This window comes from Chrysemys picta, chromosome 4 (genome assembly GCF_011386835.1).
Source record: "Chrysemys picta bellii isolate R12L10 chromosome 4, ASM1138683v2, whole genome shotgun sequence".
Lineage (NCBI taxonomy): Eukaryota > Metazoa > Chordata > Testudines > Emydidae > Chrysemys > Chrysemys picta.
The window spans coordinates 110,995,266-111,017,767 of record NC_088794.1 but is presented as its reverse complement, the minus strand read 5'-3'; the positions used below and the strand labels follow the sequence as shown (position 1 = coordinate 111,017,767).

At 40.7% G+C, this 22,502-nt stretch overlaps 1 protein-coding gene across 19 annotated transcripts in view; it reads right to left on the bottom strand.

Annotated features, from left to right (window-relative positions):
• The window catches only part of MIPOL1 (mirror-image polydactyly 1), a 291,247-nt gene that overhangs the window by 168,290 nt on the left and 100,455 nt on the right, over window positions 1–22,502 (bottom strand). For all 19 annotated transcript variants that reach the window (XM_065593314.1, XM_065593313.1, XM_065593308.1 and 16 more), the window contains 3 exons: window positions 20,361–20,490; window positions 13,561–13,594; window positions 13,130–13,300 (listed from right to left, as the gene is read on the bottom strand). In XM_065593314.1, the coding sequence (XP_065449386.1) occupies window positions 13,130–13,300; window positions 13,561–13,594; window positions 20,361–20,490 (335 nt within the window). The remainder of the gene's footprint in view (window positions 1–13,129; window positions 13,301–13,560; window positions 13,595–20,360; window positions 20,491–22,502) is intronic.

The following is a 22,502-nucleotide window of genomic DNA, read 5'->3' as shown; positions in this document are numbered from 1 at the left end:
GCCATAAGGCCCAGTTTTTTTGGTGAAAGGCAAGTACAAGCTCAGGCATTTCCTTCTGGTTCCCAAGATCGTTCTTCCAAGCCATAACATTCCCAGTGCATCAGGTAGTAAAGTCGACTTCTGATTCACTTAGAATTCAGGATTTCTCGGACTTCCTGACCTTGAAGGAAAGTGATGGAGCAGAGCAGTCAGGGAAGTGATTTTCTGTGTTGGGCTTCAGGAGGGACACAAAAAAACTGGACGGATATTCAGGAATTCAGGCAGCTGTAGTGGGACAACTGAATAAGTCAACCCAGTAGCAATCTCAAATGGATCCAGATATTGGCAGTCTAATTTGACAGATGGGTGGTAGGATTTGACATGGTTAGAGGACAGCCAGACCTTGTCCTCCACACTGAGTGTCAGTGTAAGTGGGTGGTTCTGGTTGGAATGACACTTATGTTTCCTTGGCAGACTCCAGATGCTCCATACATTCCTGGTGAACTTGAAGGTGGGTAATGAGATCTGTCACAGCAGTAACTTGCGAGTGTGACTAGATGGAAATGAGGGTGAAAACCATAACTGGCATAAAATGGACTGTGTTGGATGCAGATATGGACGTAATTATTTTAAGCAAATTTGGCATATGGCAGGAGAGAATGACCCAATCCTCTTGGCAGTCATTAAGGAAGCACTGAAGGCATTGCTTGAGGATTTGATGTACGTGTTCTGTTTGCCTGTTGGTCTGCAGGTAACAGGATGAGGTGGTAAAGAGTTCAATTCCTAGAGTTTACAGAGCTCACACCACAACTGGGAAGTGAATAATGGGCCCTGATCAGACACTATTCTGGCTGGAAATCTGTGGAATCAAAAAACAGTTTAGGAAAAGGCAAGCTGTTTCCTGAGTGGTGGGGAGAGAGCGAAAAGAAATAAAAAGCGCCATCTTAGTGAAACGATCAACTGCTAGGATGATGACACAAACTTGGGTACAAGATAGTTCTGTAGTAAAATCCAGGGCTCAGGTGGAATGGGATGAGCCTGGAGTTAACTGAACGGTTTAGCATGCAGGCACTTGTTCCGACAGCACAGGTCATTGGAGCGGACGTATTTTTTTCATGTCAGTACTTGCCCCTGGCCACCAGTGAATTTTGTGTACCACCAAGTCTGGAGTCTTATGGAAGCCAAAATGGCTGGCCATCAGCATATCGTGGCACATTCTCAACACTTCAAATCTGGGCTGACCTTTTAGCATATAAAGACACTTCCCATGATACAGAAGACCATTGTGCAAATAAAAAGCTGAGCTGGCCAGCGTGTTGGAGGAATCAAGTGCCTGACAGATTTTGGTCACTTGCAGGTCTTTTGGGAGTTGTATCAGAATAAGGAACACCAAATCCCAGGCTATGGCTCCACAAATAAAATTAGCTGGGCATAGCACAGTATCTTGGGGAGCTGTGTTTGTTTTGGTCCATTCATCCTTGCAGGAAAGGGTGTCTACCCTGGGTCATGAAACAGAAAAGCCGTCGGTAATGAGGAAATCAAATTTGGTAAAGAAAAGTGATCAATGGATCTGCTGTTGTTTAAAATGATGGGCTGTTCAAAGATTCTTTAAGTTCTTGTGATAAGTAAGGACCTGGACTGGGAACTGAGTCTCCTCCTAAAAATGTCTCTGTTCTTCAATTGCAGTTTTGATTCCCAGCAGCTCCTTGTCCCAGACATCACAGTTTTTCCACAGCAGGTGTTACTTTACAGGTATAATACATACAAGGATGGAGTTGGTTATGGGGGCCTACATTTTTCAGAAGTACAGCCTCCATTGCAAAGTTCAAAGCATCTGCTTCCACAGTAAAAGATTTAGCAGGGCCTAGATGCATGAGAACAGGAATTGAAGTGAAAGCTTTCTTTGGCTGACTGAAGGCTGATTTCCTCCTCTGACCAGACAAAACAAACCTGTTATTGGAGGAGTACAGTTATTAGTGCCACTAGCTGAGAGAATCATTTAATGAAGCGTGGATAAAAACTGGCAAATCCAAGAAAATGCTGAACTCCCTTAATATCTTTTGGGGCACTCCAACTAGTGATGGCAGACACTTTCCATAGGTCATTTGCTAGGCTCTTTGGGAGAACTGATGTAACTGAGGAACTCAATAGTATCATTGTCAAATTCACATTTTTTCAGTTAAGCATAGAGGCGAGACTGGTGAAGCCTGTCAAGGACAAAGAGAACATATGTATGACGTTGCACTCCATATGTTTATGGAAATATGCTAATGAGTGTGAATATAATGTAACAAATATGCTTCATGAAAAAGGTCTCTTGTAAGGTATCATTACAAAGCTTACAATCTACTGAGTGTGTTCATCTTATTTGTATGAATGTATCATTCTTGTATCTAAAGCTAGAAATATGAAGTATTACTCTGAAGTCCTAGTGTAATTATGCAAAGTGTGGGCCATTAATGGTGGCTTAGAATCTTGATAGCTCCCACTAACTAGAACAATTGGTTGTAAATGGCTCTGTTTTCTTGTAAGCCTTCCTGTGTTTGTGGGAGTCAGGTCAGAAAGAATGGAGGCTTGGGGTCTCACAGGACACGTGACCATGTTACCTGGTACTGGAATCCATCTTAAACCTGATGCTTTTCTATTTAGAAGGAGGGGTGGGAACCCAGAGAGACAAAAGATTCCCGCCTTGTACCACAGTTCTAAAAGGGGGTGGAACAGAACAAAGGGGGCTGCCAGTCATGAGAATTCCCCTGGTTACCGTCTGATCTGGAACTGTAAGGAGTCTAGTCTGTGAAAGAAGCTTAATGGAACATCTCTGAGGGCGAGATTTACCTGTATTCAGTTTCTTAATGTAGTAGGCTTAGACTTGCGTGGTTTGTTTTATTTTGCTCGGTAACTTACTTTGTTCTGTCTGTTATTACTTGAAACCACTTAAATCCTACTTTTTATACTTAATAAAATCACTTTTGTTTATTAACTAACCCAGAGTAAGTGATTAATACCTGGGGGAGCAAATAACGGTGCATATCTCTCTATCAGTGTTCTAGAGGATGGATAATTCATGAGTTTACCCTGTATAAGCTTTATACAGAGTAAAACGGATTTATTTGGGGTTTGGATCCCATTGGGAAATGTATGTCTGGGTGCTAGAGATTGAAAGCCACTCAGCAGGTTAGCTGTTAAAGCCTGCAGCTTTGGGGACGTGGCTCAGACGTGGGTCTGTATTGCAGTAGGCTAACATGTCTGGCTCAACAGGGCAGGGTTCTGGAGTCCCGAGCCATCAGGGAAAATAGGCTCAGAGGTAATTTCAGCACATCAGGTGACAGTACTAAGGGGTCTCTGTGACCGAAGCACGTCACAGTGTGCTCATGTAGCTTCTGGTTTTCAGCGAACACAAGGATTATCTAAATAGATAACAAATTGGTCCATCATGTCCCAGAAAATGTTGTTCACAAAATGCTGAAACATAACTGGAGCATTACATAGCTCAAATGGCATAACTAAGTACTCACAATGTCCCTATCAAGTGTGGAACACTGTCTTCCACCCATCACCTTTCTTCACACAAACCAGGCCATAGGCTGTGTAACGGTCCAGTGGGCTGCAGGTCAATGGGGCAATCATAACTGTAAAGTGGTGGCAAAACTTCTGCCCTCCTTTTGTCAAAGACATCAGCAGTCTTGATATTTCTCTAAATATCTGAAGGGAACAAAGGGGTGACAGAGATGGTGGCATCTACTTTTAAAGTCCCCCCTTCATCAATTGCATTGCAAGAGGATTCAGGACTAACACCTAACCTTGGAAGATATGACTGGCAGCAGAATCTCAAGGTAAAGGGTATTGTGACTCAGTTCCACTGGATGTGTGGGTCATGGGCAACCAGCCAAGGAATATTGAGGATGATAGAGGAATGAGGGGGCAGATTAGTTGACATTTCTGAACCTCCCAGTGGCCTTGGAGGGTGATCACAGTCAGCAGTGTTGTCTGATTAGTAACTGGGCCAGAGGAGAGAGGAGACACATCAATGGATTCTACCAAACCGGGGATGCTGCTACATCGAGTGGGGATGTTATGGGTCCAAGCAAAATCTAGGTCCCTGAAGTTGTCTGAGGACCTTGGCATCACCAAATGTTAATCACAAATATATTTGATTACTCAATAAACAAGCAAGACTTGCGAAGAAAAACCAAGCACTACATTACAAACATTTGAATGGACAGGATATTTCCATGAATGGGTTAAGGTTAAACTGAATATAAACCAAGAAACTGAAAATAAAACAGATAGATGCTGACTGCCATGAGAATGAAGAAATTGAAGAGCAGCCATAAAACAGGCAAGTTCTACACCATTCACCAGCATTCTCAGCCCAATCTCAGACCTGGCAAGTTATCGTAACCAAAGAGGAAGCTGGAGGCTTGCTGGCCAGCCATCGCCAGGAAGTACAAAAGGGGCTTTCCTGACTGGGATAGGAGTCTTACCGGGGCACCCCTGGACCTAGTCTAAGGCTTATTGCTGTCTCTTTTCTGCAGCAGTAAGGTAGGGTTGAATTTGGTTGGCTTGTGGGGAATCAAAAACTGGACTCCTTTTGTAGTCACTGTTCAGCCAGGCAACCACCGATGCTCATGAACAGCTTGACCAGGGGATCTAAGTCAGATGGTGGCTTTACCCATCCTGGCTCAACATTCAAGCCATGCTGAAAATGGTAGCTCTGTTGGCCAGTAAGCACTGGAATTCCACAGTGAACCTGGTGACTGGTCTATTTCCCTGGCATACATTCTGAAGCATGCTTTCGGCAGAATAGAAATGGTTCAGGTCATCCAAAACAATTTCTATGGCTCAACTGAATTCCTCCAGTTGCCTCAGCAAGGGACTGGAAGTCTCCAGGAGGTGGGATGACCAGGCCAGGGCCTCCCTGGTTAATGGGATGATAATGAGCTCCACTCAGGCCTGGTCAGTGGGAAATGACAGGGATGTAGCATGAACAGGAATTGGCATCGATTCACAAATCTGCATTTCCTGTGGTCACTATCAAACTGGGCTGGCAGCAGATCTTCAGGTCCTGAGGGATCTGGGTCCCAGATAGCAAGATCTATGCATACAGGGCTGAGATCTGGGACTGTAGCCTCTGCAAGGTGTTCATTACATCCGTCGGAAAAAGAGAGGCCTTAACAGGTGTCAAACCCACAGCCAAAGAAAGTTTGAAGACTCTCTCTCTTGCACTAATCAAACTGTCAAGTACATGACCAGATGTTGGCAGTCAGGCCTAATGGTGAGATCCACGGGGGGGAGGAGGGAGTCACCAGGCCTGGAGGCTAGAGCAGAGCCAAGCTGGAGTCAAGAATCAGGGCCTTGGGACACCTGGGGACATAGTCGAGAGCAGAGCTGAGAGTTAGAACCAGTGATCAGAAGCCAAATGCCAGAGGCAATGGGCAAGCCAGAGACTTGGTCAGGAAACAGAGCCCAGGGTGTCAAGAATGGAGAAGGATAGGGGCTACAGCAGGCACAAGAGCAGGAGGCAGCAGCAGGCTGGACAAAGAGCATCTGCAGGCTAGGAACGTGTTGAGCAGCCAGCCAGTTCAGGCTGTTGCTGGGTTAAATAGTAGTTAGCTCCACCCCTCCACCAATCAGAAAGTACAATCAAATAGGCAGGCCGTTAGGATCAGCTGTGTACAGTGTGTCCCTACTAGATTGCCCCTGCTGCAGCTGGCTCCCTGACAATAAATCAGTTGATCTACTCACCTTTCCCAAAAATGAAGGTTTTGATTAATCTTTGTAAGGAAAAACTCTTAAAAATCATTAGAACTGCAGTGTAATCAAAGTATTTGCCCCCATTAACTCTGTGGAACAGAACCAAATGGAAAACTGAGCCAATAAAAATAATTGTTTGTGTGACCGGACTTTGTTTTTTGGTGAATTTCTTAAAAGGATGCCTGTTGCCCAGCATCATTGGCTTGGACTTCAGAGCGAGGGGGCAGGGATGTATCCCTACAGACACCTGTGAGAAAGATGACTCCAGTCTAGTAGCCACTTCCCTGTTTTACCCTCCCAGAGTGTTATTTTTTTGAGTTAAATGCCACCTTTTAAATTAGCACTTTCATTTTGTATTCCATCTTCCCCCAGCTCTTACCCCTCTCTAACTGAAAGCAGAGCTCACTCCAACGTGAACTGCGCAACATGGGCATCTTGCAGGCAGAGTCTTTGAGCCTATATTGACTCTCTTGTGCTTACTGCATTAACTCCCTTTGCTCACTCTTCCTGCTGGTAGTTTCCTCCTCCCATCCACTTGTCTGCTACCAGCTAGAGAAAAAGCACAGGAAATGCGTGGGTGTAGGGATCTTGCTGTTGCTGGCACAAGAGGGGAAATGAACCAAGATAGTCCTAGGGTTAATCAAGCTGCAATCACACTCCACACAAGCCAGTGAGTTTGAAAATCACCACCACCCCCACAGCTGTCTGCTTCACAGTGTGAATCATTCTAAGAATCGGGTGCTCTCCTCCCACCCTTAGTATTAGAGGCAGCAAAAGAGGGGTAGAAGGAGCAGTGTCCTAGCACAGTAGTTAGTTCATTGTCAGATGCTCCTTCTGGTGTGCTAGTGTCAACACCAGCAAAGAGAACTCAGCAAGTGTTGGCAAAGGCTAGAATAAGCACCACAGTGTAAAACAGAGATGCTAATTAGAAAGGTTTAGTGTAAAAAAGGTAATTTCATTGCAAAAAGGAGTTTCCTCTGTTCTAACAGTGTGGTCATGCACTATTGCCCCCTCAACATGAGGACACAGATTCCCTAGTTTAGATTGCAGCCCCAACCTATTTTTCAAATAACCACTTTTTTGTGGTTTTTAAAGTTATTGCAGCTCACAGGTGTATTTCTTAAATGAGAAATGTTCACCGATGTGTGGTGAGAAATCTTGAATGATCTAGGAACCACAGAAAAAACACTGAGCTCTGGACCTTATTTGGTGTAAAACCAGAAGAACTGTTTGATAACAGCCTCAGAAAGGTTAATAAGAAGTTGGCCCACTGAGACTATTGACATTTATTAGTTATTAGCTGAAATTGATAATGGTGGGCAGGGAAGCTTACTGCTTCTAATCTTTGTTCTCAGTTACCATTAAACACTGTCTGATGCCAAACAGTGCCTTGAAATGGAGAAAGGCACTTTAACTTGTTTCAGATGAGCAACTGGGAGTGTGCCAGTTTTGTACATGAACAGTCATAAGCATGTTCCTGCACAGCAGGATGTGATCAAACTATTCAGAACAGTAAAACCAGGGTTGCTTGCCAATTACGTTACTGCTTCAATCCAGAGTATTAAAAACAGACAATGCTATACTGGCCATGAAACTATTGCTTCTCTTCTACAACAAATTCTACACCTTTAATATTAAACTTTGCATAGCCACTGGCTGTACCTTGATTACAAAATATCTACTCAATGGAAGTTAGGGCTGAAAACACAATAAATACATGATCCTTCTGTAGTATGATCCATGCTCTTGGTTTACTTCCTTTAAAAGCACCTTCAAGCTATACCGATGAAAATCATTTATTTTCTTTCCTCAAAAGGGAAGAAAAATTTTTTTGCAATGCCTTACTGAGTGCCCCAGTTTCAGCTGCCAAACCTTTAATCATATTAACATTCCTGTCCAGAAGGTGTAAAATGGCTTATAGCCAGTTGCTACTTTGAGGCATTACACCATATTGCCTCCTGCTGGTAACTATTTCCTTTAAAGTATTTAATGAAGATTACCAAATTGTGACTACAGTGTGTTGTATTTGTATTAAATGTTAATCACAAATATATTTGATTACTCAATAAACAAGCAAGACTTGCGAAGAAAAACCAAGAACTACATTACAAACATTTGAATGGACAGGATAGTTCCATGAACGGGTTAAGGTTAAACTGAATATAAACCAAGAAACTGAAAAGAAAACAGATAGATGCTGACTGCCATGAGAATGAAGAAATTGAAGAGCAGCCATAAAACAGGCAAGTTCTACACCATAACCCAGTATCTGTTCACTAACAAATATATCTTGGCAGATACAACGGAATGGTTGTGTTTGTTTGTTTTTTTTAAATGGGGTTGACACTGGTGTGTGTGATGGGGGTGGGAAGGAATGGATGTCAATGTTTAGCCATACTTTAGTTGTTTGTTTTTTATTCACTTGAAAATACATACGAAAAGTAGTATCAAATATTTGAGTTTATATCATTTTATTTGTTTTCACACGTACAAAATTTAGTTTGCGTATTTGCTCAGCAATCTAGTGAATGATCTAAGATTGCGGACACGTGTGCCGCTCGATATGGTGATAATAGTGTCCATCTTTCTGTTAAGACATGGTGATCACATTTAAAATCTCAAAACAAACAGGGGGAAATCTAGATTTTTTTTTTAAAAAACCCTTTGAATCACGACCACATTTCCTAAAAATTAGTGAGCATTTCTAGTTTGTGCAGCAGTGAAAAATTCAAGTACAATTCAAAGTCACAAAATATAACTAGTTAATTATTGTTAAGCATGTGTACAATAGCAGTCTAATTAAATACAGTAATCTAATACAATAGAGCTACCACAATGTACTGCAAAAAAACCACCACACCACACACCTGAAAGACTACTTCAAGACAGCCTGTATTTATATGCTCATAGAGGGCACCTAATTTATTACAGTGCATCCATTATTTAAGAATATTAAATATCATTCAACTGAAAAATAACTGATAAGTTAAAGTTGCATGGCCTTCTGTGTTACAGTTTCTGAATCAGAAAAATCTGAAAACCTATAAATAATACCAGAAGGTCTGGATGCTGTTCAGGTAAATTGTAGTTAACAGTCAAGTGTCAGGCTGCGAAGGGACTCATTCAGAAGGTTAATGGAGTAGCTTAATTAAACATAGCCCCTGTAAAACCCTGAAAGCAGGGAGGAAGTGAAATCAGTTATGCTGGTAACTTAAGTGGCACTGTTGCTCCTTCACCAGATACTAACAAATTGTATAGGAGGATGTAGTTTTCACAGAGCCTCACAAATTTTGAACTCTTAAATGCTGTGCTCCAGAAGACAGCCACAGACTACAGATGAATCCCTATGGGTGTGACGGATTGTAACCCCTGTTTTGGCTCAATTTTTATGATGTGTCTGTGTGTGAATGTGATTTTATGTCCACATTTTATGAAAATGGAGAGATCTCATCTTGCAGATGCTACCAACACCTGTGTCAAGGCCAGATCTAAATGACAATAATTTGGGTTAATTATAGTATAACTATAGATATCCCCTGAGTTACCTTCAGTCCCCTTGTGGTCTAATGCAAGATTCCCTCTCCTATTCTTCTTGCTAATAAATTGTAATAATTGTTGTTACAATCTTAACAAAAGACCAGTAATTTGTATATTGCAAAAGTACCCAAGCCATTATCAATTAAGAAATGTGGTTTGAAATGGTGGCCACAATTCCAAGACTTATAACTAATATTCTAGAATGTGTAAGATAAGAGCTTCTTACGTGTAAAAATATAAGTTAGGTTTTCCATCCGTAAATTTCATAGAGTTCTATTCATAATAATTATTTACAGTTCATAGTAGTAGGATTTTTTAAATGAATATCAAGTGGAGCAGTACTGCCTGGCATCAAATGTTGGTAGCACAATATAATTCAGATCACAATGTTTTTTTATGACCAGCACTATCTACTTAAAACTACCTGTGTATTATGCTGACAGAAGTGTAAATTGGCTGTGATGCTCTTGGCACCTAAGCCATTATTATGTGGAATAACTGACCTTTTATTAATGCTTGGTTTAATTATTTGGGAAAGCAATGTATTATACATGATTCTTTGAGATTATTTAAACAAGCTGTTTTTTTTTTAAAAAAAAATCTCTTTCTGTGTGCATGCGCACACCATCTCACTCAAATGGTGATATTCAAGAGTTTATAGGTTTTACTGACCAAGATTACAATTCCTATTTGAAAGGACACTGACCAAAAAACAAACAAACAAACAAAAAAAACACACACACCCCAAAAAACCAAAACTAAAAATACCAAACATTCTCCTCCTTTGCCAAAATCTGTTCTCTTACTGGTTGCCCAACTTTCAATGTCCTACGTAAGGAAAGCCAATAATAATAAAAAAATCCAGCATAAAATGTTCACAGGACTGTTGGGTGTTTCACTAGTAACCATGCTGCTAATAAGCTTTTAAAAAAAAAAAAAAAAAAAAAAATATAATCAAATACATTCTGGAATGGCAAATGAATGGAGGAGACAGGAAGTAGCCAAAGATGAACTGAGGAGAAAGAAATGACTAAAGATATGTTCAGGTAAATTTGTATAATTTAATCAACAAATTAAAAATAGTTGAGAAGTCAATAAAAGTACTATGTCCTGAAGTACAGGTGATTTGGCAAACTATTTATGCTTTGCTCAAATAACTTTTTATAATGCTACCTGAAACTCTTGTCACACCGGTTCCTTGGCTAGTCTTTCAGTTGTACTCTATCAATTATTATCCATTTACTGTAGAAAGCCCCAGCCCCACTAGTCTGTGAAGGATGCTCACACCTGTGCAGAGGGCCAACACAAGACCTTGTGTTTGAATGGTACATAGATTCTGGACATCTCTATGAAGGAACAGGGCCCTAACAAAGGCCCTGTGTGGCTCCAATAAGCTCCTGCAACAGGAACCAGAACCAAAGACTCTAATAGAAGTAGGTCCTCTGACTCCACCCCTTTCCCTGCTGCAGGAGCCCTCTCTTTGCACCCCCAGCACAGTGAGAACAGAATTTCTCTCTAAATGCCTATTGTTTATTCAATATGTACATTAAGATGCAGATCCTACTCCCTTTGAAAATAAAAAATAAAAAAATTCACACCATCTGATGCTGCAAAGCAACTGTGCCAACACATGTCCTCAGAAATTCTCTCTTTTTAATATATCTGTCCTGAGCAAAGAATGAACCAACAGAGGAAGGAAGTGTAGTGAAAAAAAAAATCTCTGAACAGTTTCTTAGTCACCCAGCTCATTCATGGCATTTCATGAAATACAACTTTCCCGATTCCCAGAGATATTATTTCATCTTAAAAAAAATTACTTATTTTGTAATGTTTCTCTTCTGTGTTTGGAATGCGGTGGGGAGAAAATGCAGAAAAACAAAAAATAAAGGAACCCAACATTAATGCCTGTTGCAATTCCATAACTACATGAACATTACATGGTTGCATGCCAAGTAGAGGTGGCTGGCCAGGGTAAAATAGGGTAGAACGTAAGAACAGAAGTGACCGCAGACGAGGAGGAAGTTTCAGGATTTGGAGAGGACACTCTCCTACCTGGTAGCTTCTTGGTGCAATGTAAATTCAACAACAAAGACCATAAAACGACTTTAAAAACTAGTTAATCCCCAGATGGATGCTACTTGGAGACTGTATAATTTAGATAATTAAGGTTCAGGGAGGATGTTGGGTTTCTGGCCCTCTGAGAGGCAGAGCCAGATCACAGCTCTTGCATGGGGTGAGTGCTTAATGGCTGTACATACCCCCATCTAAAATCCCCTTATTTTCCCCCAGCTGCACTCCCAACGTGATCTGACTATCCCCATGACCTGATCCCAAAGGACAGAACCCAGGAATGTGGAAACAGGTCATATCAGGTGCTAAGTGTAGGAGCAGCCAAGATTGGGCACAGAACCCAAAGCGATTCTATGGTGAGGTACGACTCATAGCCCATGGAAGCAACTGAGGAGCAGGAGGGCTCTCTGCCTGCTTCAGGGAAGGGGCACTGTGTTTTTTGGTGAAGCTAGGGAGATGGAAGGGGCCACGTGTTCAGAGGTATCAGGAGCAGGAAGGGACATCAAACATCTGTTGATTATAGTAAAATGGTAAAGACACTGAAAACCAGAACAGTATATCAAGGACCTGATTTTCAGCTCTTGAATGCAGAACCCTAGGGAAGAATTTGCTTGTCTTAAAGAGTAGTTATGTGAGACAGGATTTCTCTGCCATTTATAATGGTTACCCCTTTACAAATATTGAGGGCCAAGTGCACTGTTGCCCTGCACCTTGTGTGTCCATTTACACCATCACAATAACTGCCCTGCACCTTTAAGTGTGTGGGGGGGTAATTTGGCTGGATGGCCGAGTGAACAGAACAGTGCTTTATGGCTTGGGGAGGGAATGAAAACTGTTGCAAAAAGGTCAGCATGGTCACTGATTCATCCCCTAGGAATGCAGAATTTAAGAGAGGCAGCTCTGGGCCTGAAGCCTCCCTTTTACACAGAGCAGTCTGAAGCAGGACCCATCCTCCCTCCCCTTTAGGTGGTAAAATACCAGGTTTGGTCTATACCCGCTGTGAGCATAACGCTTTTCCCTTACCACTATATTGGTATGAGTGCAGTTGGGTTTTTTTTTTTCTCCTTTTAAACCTTCCCCACAGCAGGTTCAGCCAGGGCTCTGTTCATGCATGCATGCATCCATTAAAGGAATGAACAAGGAGTGGTTGGGGACTCCTATGATTGGTACAGCAGGGAGCCAACCCCCATTCTTATAGCTCACCTTAACCCTCCATGAGGGGGATGGATGGTAAGTTCCTAGCAATGGATTTGCTGGAGGGACCTGGATGGATAAAGAGGGGGAGCTGGTAAAGCCCCCTAGGTAATTACAGAATAAACATGGGGTTACCTGCACTGTACACTTTTATCTGCTGGGTAGTTCCAGATATCTAATAATAAAGTTGCAGCCTGATTAAATCCATGTCAGATGTCTTCTGTCCTTCTTTCGGCATAGCCAGACAATGAGCTGCACAACTGAGCTCTTAGCAGTTCTATAAAGGTTAGTACTTTGGAAGCTATACTTAAAAAAAGAAAACACAGAGAACCATCTTTTGTAACCAGGAGTATTAGATGCAAAAAAATAATCTTTTCTCTTTGAACAGTGGCTTGCAAACGTTGTTAAGGCCATTTTAAATAGCATTTCTACGGTACTACAATAATTGCATAGTGTTCAGGAGTTCTCTATGTGGAAGGACTTTTTAAAAAGCGAACTGTGAACAGGAAACATGCATGGAAGATTTTGTTTCCCCAAAGATAAAGGAGAGAGAGAATGTGGCATTGAATTTTTTTATAGACTAGTAGGGACTTACTTGAGACAAAGCAGCATCCCGTTCTTCAATCACTGCATTCATTTCCTCAGCTGTTATTTTCTTTCTACGCTCCTTGGTCCTGTGTATTCGATCCACAATTATAGCTCCATTCTTCTGTATAGCTATCCCTGTGTCTGCATTGTTTATTCTGTTCAGTAATTCCTGTAATGTCTACCAACAGCATTATACGTTAGTCAGACATGAAGTTTTAATATATTTTATTTAATATAGGGTTTTAATTAATAGGCACATGTGAATTGTAAATTGACTGAGTGAAGTTATTGAATTTTCATATTGCAGCAAAGATGTACATTATTAGTGTGTCAATTCTTCTTTTTTCCCACATCTTAGTTCTTGAAACCCACTCAATTGAACTTAAGCCTCTAAGATATAAGACTGACATCAAGAAATCTCCTCAGAGAATGGCTTACCATGTCATTTTCTTCAGGGTTAATATTTTCTAGCCTAGAAAAAAGGGACACAGAAAGCCTGATCAGTAGCATTTCCTTAGTGCAGCAAAATGAGTTCGCTTTTTAAATCTTTAGAACCTCAAGTAATTTCATTCTACTAGTCTTTAGAGTCAACCATGACACTGAACATATTAAAGTGCCACCTGCTCGACTCCATCTTTCAATAATGCTCCATATCTTCAGCATTGACTTCAGACTGTTAAGTTATTAATGTTTACTGCTATATATGACTACAAGGATCAATTGTTCATATGTGCTTAGATGAAGAAAGTTCCCTAGTGATAGAAAGCACTGGTGCTCTTATTTTATTTATTTCTGGACTTACAACTTTAACCTGAAATTATATTCTTGTTGTCTTTATTGCACCCCAAAATGAAATGGGACAGTAGGTTGGGGGGGGGCGGGGAAGAAAGGGTTGTTTTAACAAAATGTAGTTCTTCCCCTCCACCTAGGAGGACAAACGTTATAGTTAAACCTCACTTAGAAATTTTGTTTTATCCCATCATAAAATATAGGAGTTAATTTAAGCCTCCGGTGGTGCCCTTCCTTAATTCTGGAACAAAAATATTGAACTCTTTCTTTCCTTGTTTCGCTGCCACATTTACTTATATGTAAAGAGGCAATAAAGTTTTACAGTTTTGCCGAACAACTACAATTGTGCTCTGCAACAGCAATGAGTAATAGCACAAATTTCTGCATACAGAGGTGATTAAATGGGAAATTACACTTTTTTCTATAATAATTAAAAAGTTAATTTTAATTAAAATCTAAACATCTGATTATTTACAGAACATTTGGGGGTCCAAAATACAGAGATTAACACCTTGTTAAAAAATAAGCTTAAACATTAAAGAAGTGCAGCCTCACCCAGTTCATAGATACTTAAGCAAGTGGTGGATCCAGCACATACTAAGTAGCTTAAGAAAAAGCAGTTCTGGCAGAGGCTGTAATGTAACATTTCAAAAACAGGTTTCAGAGTAGCAGCCGTGTTAGTCTGTATCCGCAAAAAGAACAGGAGTACTTGTGGCACCTTAGAGACTAACAAATTTATTAGAGCATAAGCTTTCGTGGACTACAGCCCGAAGAAGTGGGCTGTAGTCCACGAAAGCTTATGCTCTAATAAATTTGTTAGTCTCTAAGGTGCCACAAGTACTCCTGTTCTAATTTCAAAAACAGATACTGTAATCATCAAACTTCCAGTGTCTGCCAAAGAACTAGGTGTAATTTGTACTGTGATGCTGTTGTCAGAGATCACCCTTCAAACATCCCTCTGCCACACAGCAGTGTACTAACCCTGTGCCTTTGACAGTGTACTAACCCTGTGCCTTTGAATGCACTAGTCTTCGTGACCCTAAATATGGTATAGCCTCTTATGCACACGAGGCTAGGAAATCAACCCATTCTTGCCATCTGACCTTTGACATTTAATACTAGTGCAGTTACCTAGTATGGTGATTAGTGAATTTCCTCTGTGCTTTTTGATCAATTTGTACAAGTTCATAGTCAGACAAAGCCACCTGAATTCTTGTAATCAAGGGAAGCAATTCAGAAAGGAATGCTCTATTGCTGCTGTATAGTGGAACACATTTATTTGGGAGGTTCTGAGCAGATGGTATTCCCAGCATACCCCAAAACAGTAAATATGTGGTGAGTAGGTTTGAACCTTACCTCTTTGATGAGATTTGACCTTATTAACAAGTTTACACACAAAATGTAAACTCCAACCTGAACTCTCACTCCTAGCTTGGTTATCCCTAGAGTTCCTCCTTTAAAACAGATCAATCCAAGTCCCTAGATTCCTCTGACTAATGGGGCCATCATCATTGCAAGAGTAGGCAAATGATCTACACCTGCTATTGTGAGTCAGCAGGGTTCAACTGGCATTTCCCTATGCGTTTCCAACACCCGCTAACCGGGTGGGTCAACAATAGAACCCAGCCAACTAGAAGGAAAAAATGAGTATTATTACCCTTTGTGGATAAGGCTATCTCCTAGATCTGATTTTGGGCCAGAGTTATGGGCAGTGATACTTAAGAAACTTGTAAAACTCAATTGACTAACAGAGCACACCAGGCAGCCAGACTATTGTAAAGGGATCTAGTTTTATTTTAACCCATTGGCAAGTGGCATTTCTCAGCTTTATTCTCTAATACAATCATCAAGTATAAACAACAAAGCATGAATGCAAATTGCCAACTCTCAGTACCAAGAGGTTGAATACAAATGTAGAACAATAATGGGGGCATTTCTGTTTGGAAAAATGCAGGTTGTTTACTGTGTAAAAATCAGCAGCTCCACCAAGAAAAAAATTTGTAAGGGAAGCTTCATGAGAATAGTTTTTCTAATTAAGTCTTTCCTACCAGTTATCTCTGATACAGAAACCACATTTACTCTAGGGGATTAGAGTAAGAAAAAATGCCTATTGCTTCAGCTAATAAAAATACCCAAAGAGAGGCAGATATCCATTTTGCCCCAGAGAAAAGAAACAGTTAATGAGGTTTCCTACTAAAGTCAAATATTTAAAAAGTAGCAACTAAGTACAATGCAAAATCTATTGTATTTACTTTATGTGGTACAACACTTACAGATACTATACTTGCTACTGTGAAATACTGTCTGTTCTCAGTGATACAACATATTATGGGGATGAACTCAAGTTGCAGCACAATTTCCAGAATTGTGAACATTTGGAACAATACACAATTCTCATTCTGCAAAGAAGGACCAATCCTAGGGCTCAGACTGGGGAAATAGAGTCAGATATATCATCTTGATATTCTTTACCTGCCTGATACATGGAGCCCTTTAGTGGCTTCATACAAACAGACATGCTTAGGGCTCTCTCTAGCTCCCTGGAGCAGTGGTTCCCAACCTTTTTCTGTTAGAACATCTCTCTACTGCCAGTTCAGCAGATGTCATCTTTCCTTTCTCTCTGGCTATTTTCTCTCACTTCTCCTTTCCCAGGTGCTTCCCCCCCCCCCCACTTCTCATCTCTCTTTTCTGTATACTTTTTCTTTATTTCCCTTTTTAACTTATTGCTCTTTTATATGTGCTTTGCTGGCTCTTCTTCCCTTATGCCCCCATACCCTCCTCCTTTCTAGTACTCTGTTCCCCTTCCCCATATCCCCTCGCACCAGTAGGATGATCAGACAGCAAGTGTGAAAAATCGGGACAGGGTGTGTGTGGTAATAGAAGCCTATATAAAAAAAGACCCCAAAATTGGGACTGTTCCTATAAAATCAGGACATCTGGTCACCCTATGCACCAGAAGCCTTTATGCTGCTGTTGTGAGAGTTGTCTGTTGGTGAAACCCAGGGCTGAACAAGAGCCATGAAAGGAGTAAAGCTGCTGCCTGAGCCTGACACTTGGAACTGTACACAAGCTGCTCTTGCAGCGTGCTCCATTAGAGTCCACAACAGAAGCAAAGAGGGAAGGGGAATGGCTTATAAGAAGCTAACTATTGTTTCATCTTCAGATGCAGCAGCACATTTGCAGAGAGAGAGAGAGAGAGGAAGAGTGAGTGTGTATTGGGGGGCGTCTGGGTCCTGCATCTTTCTCCACCCACACTAGACCTCTGCATTCATAACAATGTAAGAATGGCCACACTGCATCAGACCAATGGTCCACTGATCCCACTCTCCCATCTTCTGCTAGTGGCCAGTGCCAGATGCTTCAGGGGAATGAAAGAACAGGGCAATTTATTGAGAGATCCATCCCCTACCATCGTGTCCCAGCTTCTGGCAGTCGAGGTTCAGGGACATCCAGAGCATGGTGTTGTGCCTTTAGTTTGAACCTCTATTATGGTGTTTTTAAGAAGTTTCCATACAGCTTGCAGGGATTTCATTCATGACTGTTCCTTTAATTTCCTCCTCATTTTTGTGTAGTTCCTCTTTTTGAAGTTAAATGCTACTGTGGTGGGTTTCTTTGGTATTTTCCACCCTACAGGGAGGTTTAGTTTAATTACATTATATTTGCTATTACTAAGCGATTCAGCTACATTCACCTCTTGGACCAGATCTTGTGTGCCTCTTAGGACTAACTCAAGAATTGTTTCTCCCCTGTGGGTTCCAAATCTAGCTGCTCCAAGAAGCAGTCATTAATGGTGTCTGGAAATTTTATCTCTACATCCTGTCCTAAGGTGACATGTACGGATAGTCAATATATGGATAGTTGAAATCCCCCATTATTATTGAGTTTTCTGTTTTTGTAGCCTCTCTGATCTCCCTAAGCATTTCCCAAACGCTGTCACCATCCTGGTCAGGTGGTCGGTAGTATCTTTCTACTGCTATACTCATATTAATCCAGCATGGAATTGAGATTCTATGGAATAGTTTGATTCATTTAAGATTTTTACTATGTTTACTTTCCTTCACATATAACGTCATTCCCTCACCAGCATTACCTATTCTATCATTCCACTTTAGCTAGTCTGGCACACTCTGTGGTTGGAAACACTAGCCTGGTTTGCTCACTAGAGCTGGCATTTTTTGACAGAATGTTTTTTCACTGGAATAAGTGGATTTGTCTAAATGTATCGGTTTCAATAAAACTTTTGTTGGGATGGGTCCTCAGGTCCAGAATGCAGTTTCTGGTCTCTCTCTTCCCCCCACTGCCCCCACCCCCCACACAGCACTCTCCTGGGATGCAGGAGACTCAGGTTCAAGTCCCTGTTCTGCCTCTGGCAGTCTTTCCCACATCTCAAGTGAGTGCCCTAATTGCTAGGCCTTAGATCCAGTCTCTCAATTTGTCCTGTTGGAGCTGTTCCATCTTATACAAATATTTAAATCAGAAGCAGGAAGCCTGCTAAACAACCAGTGGGGTCCCTGGACGATCGAAATACAAAAGGAGCACTTAAAGACGATAAAGTCATTGCGGAGAAACTAAATGAATTCTTTGCTTCAGTCTTCATAGCTGAGGATGTTAGGGAGATTCTCAAACCCGATCTATCCTTTGTAGGTGACAAATCTGAGGAATTGTCACAGATTGAAGTGTCACTAGAGGAGATTTTGGAATTAATTGATAAACTTAACAGTAACAAATCACCAGGACCAGGTGGCATTCACCCAAGAGTTCTGAAAGAACTCAAATGTGAAATTGTGGAACTATTAACTATGGTTTGTAACCTGTCCTTTAAATCAGCTTCTGTACTCAACGATTGGAAGATAGCTAATATAACGCCAATATTTAAAAAGGGCTCTGGAGGTGATCCCGGCAATTACAGATCGGTAAGTCTAACGTCAGTACCGGGCAAATTAGTTGAAACAATAGTAAAGAATAACATTGTCAGACACATAAAAGAACATAAATTGTTGGGCAGAAGTCAACATGGTTTCTGTAAAGAGAAATCATGTCTTACTAATCTATTAGAGTTCTTTGAAGGAGTCAACAAACATGTGGACAAGGGGGATCCAGTGGACATAGTGTACTTAGATTTCCAGAAAGCCTTTGACAAGGTCCCTCACCAAAGGCTCTTACGTAAATTAAGTTGTCATGGGATAAGAGGGGAGATCCTTTCATGGATTGAGAACTGGTTAAAAGACAGGGAACAAAGGGTAGGAATAAATGGTAAATTTTCAGAATGGAGAGGAGTAACTAGTGATGTTCCCCAAGGGTCAGTCCTAGGAACAATCCTATTCAACTTATTCATAAATGATCTTGAGAAAGGGGTAAACAATGATGTGGCAAAGTTTGCAGATGATACTAAACTGCTCAAGATAGTTAAGACCAAAGCAGACTGTGAAGAACTTCAAAAAGATCTCACAAAACTAAGTGATTGGGCAACAAAATGGCAAATGAAATTTAATGTGGATAAATGGAAAGTAATGCACATTGGAAAAAATAACCCCAACTATACATGCAATATGATGGGGGCTAATTTAGCTACAACAAATCAGGAAAGAGATTTTGGAGTCATCGTGGATAGTTCTCTGAAGACGTCCACGCAGTGTGCAGCGGCAGTCAAAAAAGCAAACAGGATGTTAGGAATCATTCAAAAAGGGATAGAGATTAAAGAGGCTAGGACTTTTCAGCTTGGAAAAGAGGAGACTAAGGGGGGATATGATAGAGGTATATAAAATCATGAGTGGTGTGGAGAAAGTGAATAAGGAAAAGTTATTTACTTGTTCCCATAATATAAGAACTAGGGGCCACCAAATGAAATTGATGGCCAGCAGGTTTAAAACAAATAAAAGGAAGTTCTTCTTCACACAGTGAACAGTCAACCTGTGGAACGCCTTGCCTGAGGAGGTTGTGAAGGCTAGGACTATAACAGGGTTTAAAAGAGAACTATATAAATTAATGAAGGTTAAGTCCATTAATGACTATTAGCTAGGATGGGTAAGGAATGGTGTCCCTAGCCTCTGTCTGTCAGAGGGTGGAGATGAATGGCAGGAGAGAGAGCACTTGATCATTACCTGTTAGGTTCACTCCCTCTGGGACACCTGGCATTGGTCACTGTCGGTAGATTTATCTTCCCTGATTTATCTCTGAATAAATCAATAGTGGATCTTTTTCTTTCTGCAACCAGAATCATTCACCTCGTTCTCCATCCGGGGAGAAAAACATGACCTCGTTTGATCATGTTTTTTTTTTTAAACCTACACATACAGCTGGAATATCGAGACTATTGCTGTCCTCTTACATTCTATCACACTGAAATTCATGTTAAGATTTACCACATGTTCACTTTTGAGTTCTATCAGGTTTCCCTTGGCTTCCAATAACAGCCATCTTTTTACACATAGCAGAAAAAACATACATACTCTTTAAGAGACTGCTCCAAATGCTTGGCTCGAAGAAGTGCTTCATCTCGCTCTTCATTGGCTAACTTAAGTCTAGCCATGACAGCTTCATCACGTTCTCGTTGAGCAGTATAAACTTCTTCCACGAGTGCTGCAAAAATGACCAGCGTGTTTAGCACAGCTTTAGTTGTATCCTCACATGGGGCCCTATCTAATGTCTATTGAAATCAATGGTTTTTCCACTCACTTCAGTGTCCTTTGGATCAAGTCTTGACTGTACTTCCTATACATAACATTTGCTAATGTGAAGATACCATAACAAGACTCCTTCTCTTACAGCAAGACATCAGATTAAGAGAAAGGATCTCCTGAAGTTGCTTTTAACACCACACTTTAACCAGCCCCAAAGTGGTGCACAATTTAGCTCTTGCATGGTGCCTCCCTGGTATTACAAAGATAACATGGTCAGCACCCCTCTCTCCCTGTCAAGCCTTTACTTTATTGTTAATATATCATTCTATTATCTGTTAAAGCATTCAGGGACCTTTGAGCATTAGGTGCCAATAAACTAAGATTTACTGTTAGTTTGCTCCCAAGGACAGAAACCTTCAAGTCATTCTTCACACTGGGCTTACTTTTTCTTCCTACATCTCTCTTGCCAACATGGCTAACACCATCTCTGGTACACGGTCAGAATCCCTACCTCAACCCTGCTTCTGCTAAAATCTTTATTCACACACTTTCATCATTCCCCCTCTCTAATATTGCAGATCTCTCTTTGCAGTCATCCTAAATCCCTATTCTCAACTTCAGGGCACTCAGGATGCTGCAGTGAGACTACTTTTATTCCAAGAAGAAGGACTATATCCTCTACCATTGGCACTGGAATTGAATTTCCAAATTCAAATCAAAATTGTTTCCCCTGGGTTTCAAAGTTCTCTGTGGGCCCCTTTCACTCTAATGAACTAATCTTTAATTCACATAGTTCCCCTGCACCCAATTCTGACACCTCCAAATGCTGGCATGTTTTCCAGTATTCTCAAGATTCTGCTGAGTCAAAGGCTATTGCATTTGTATTTCCCCCTCTATCTGGAATTCCCTCCCATTCTCTGAATCATGGATGAGTCATTTCCTTTCTTCAAGTCTAGATCTTGTTCACTTTAACCTAGAGCCAACTCTGCTGCTTTTTCTATCTTAGTTTCCTTTTTCCTGCTTCACCTTTGTACATTATTATGATGTCTGTATTAAAGTGGCTCTATCCAATTTAGTATAAAGCTCTTTACCATACTTCACGGGAATGGCACTATATAAAATTGTAATTCTATTTTATAATACACTTTTTGCTTACTACTGTACTTATATCATTGATACCAAATAAATACATTTAAAAATATTTACAGAAAATATTCAAAAGACAAGCTAGCAATAAAATGTCACTGCAGTCAAAAGTACCAGAACAAACTGTTGCTCATGACTAAATTTTGTTGAGAAAATACCCCATGATGAAATGTCATTTTTTTAGTTATTTTTCAGAAGTTTTAATTTATCCATACAGATATATTTAAATACAATGACAAATAAAACAGCAAGACTATGGATTTAACAATATCACAGCATGAAATATTCATAGATAAATACTCCTGAATGTTACAAGATAAATGATTCCTTAACAACCTCCCACAGCAAAACTAAAAAAGGGGAGAAGCATCAGATGCCTAATCTACCTGGATTCAAGTGTAATACTCTCATGAAAGACCAAACATCTTCAGAGTTGGAACTTATGTCTCCATAGATTAATATCAGTTTTTCCAAGAGGGTGGTGTTGGTTTGGTCAGTTAGCCAATCAAAGAATGCAAGGGGAAGAAGCTGATATCCATTTTCATAAAATGACTCTTTTGGTCATTATAAGTGCTGCAGCAATTCATTTCCTAGCATTACTCGAACAGGGAATATCTAGAATGCCCAAAACACAGAGACTTGACATAGGGGAAACTCCTACCCTGGTCACCTTAGATAGAGTATCATAAATGTCACGCTTTCTATAGTTCTGCCTACTGTGACATTAGGACTGTTCAATAAATGAAGTCATTTGAAGGGTTAACCACAAGAATATCAAAACATTTGGATGAAAATGTAGTCTATACAGTGAATATCCTTTAGCTT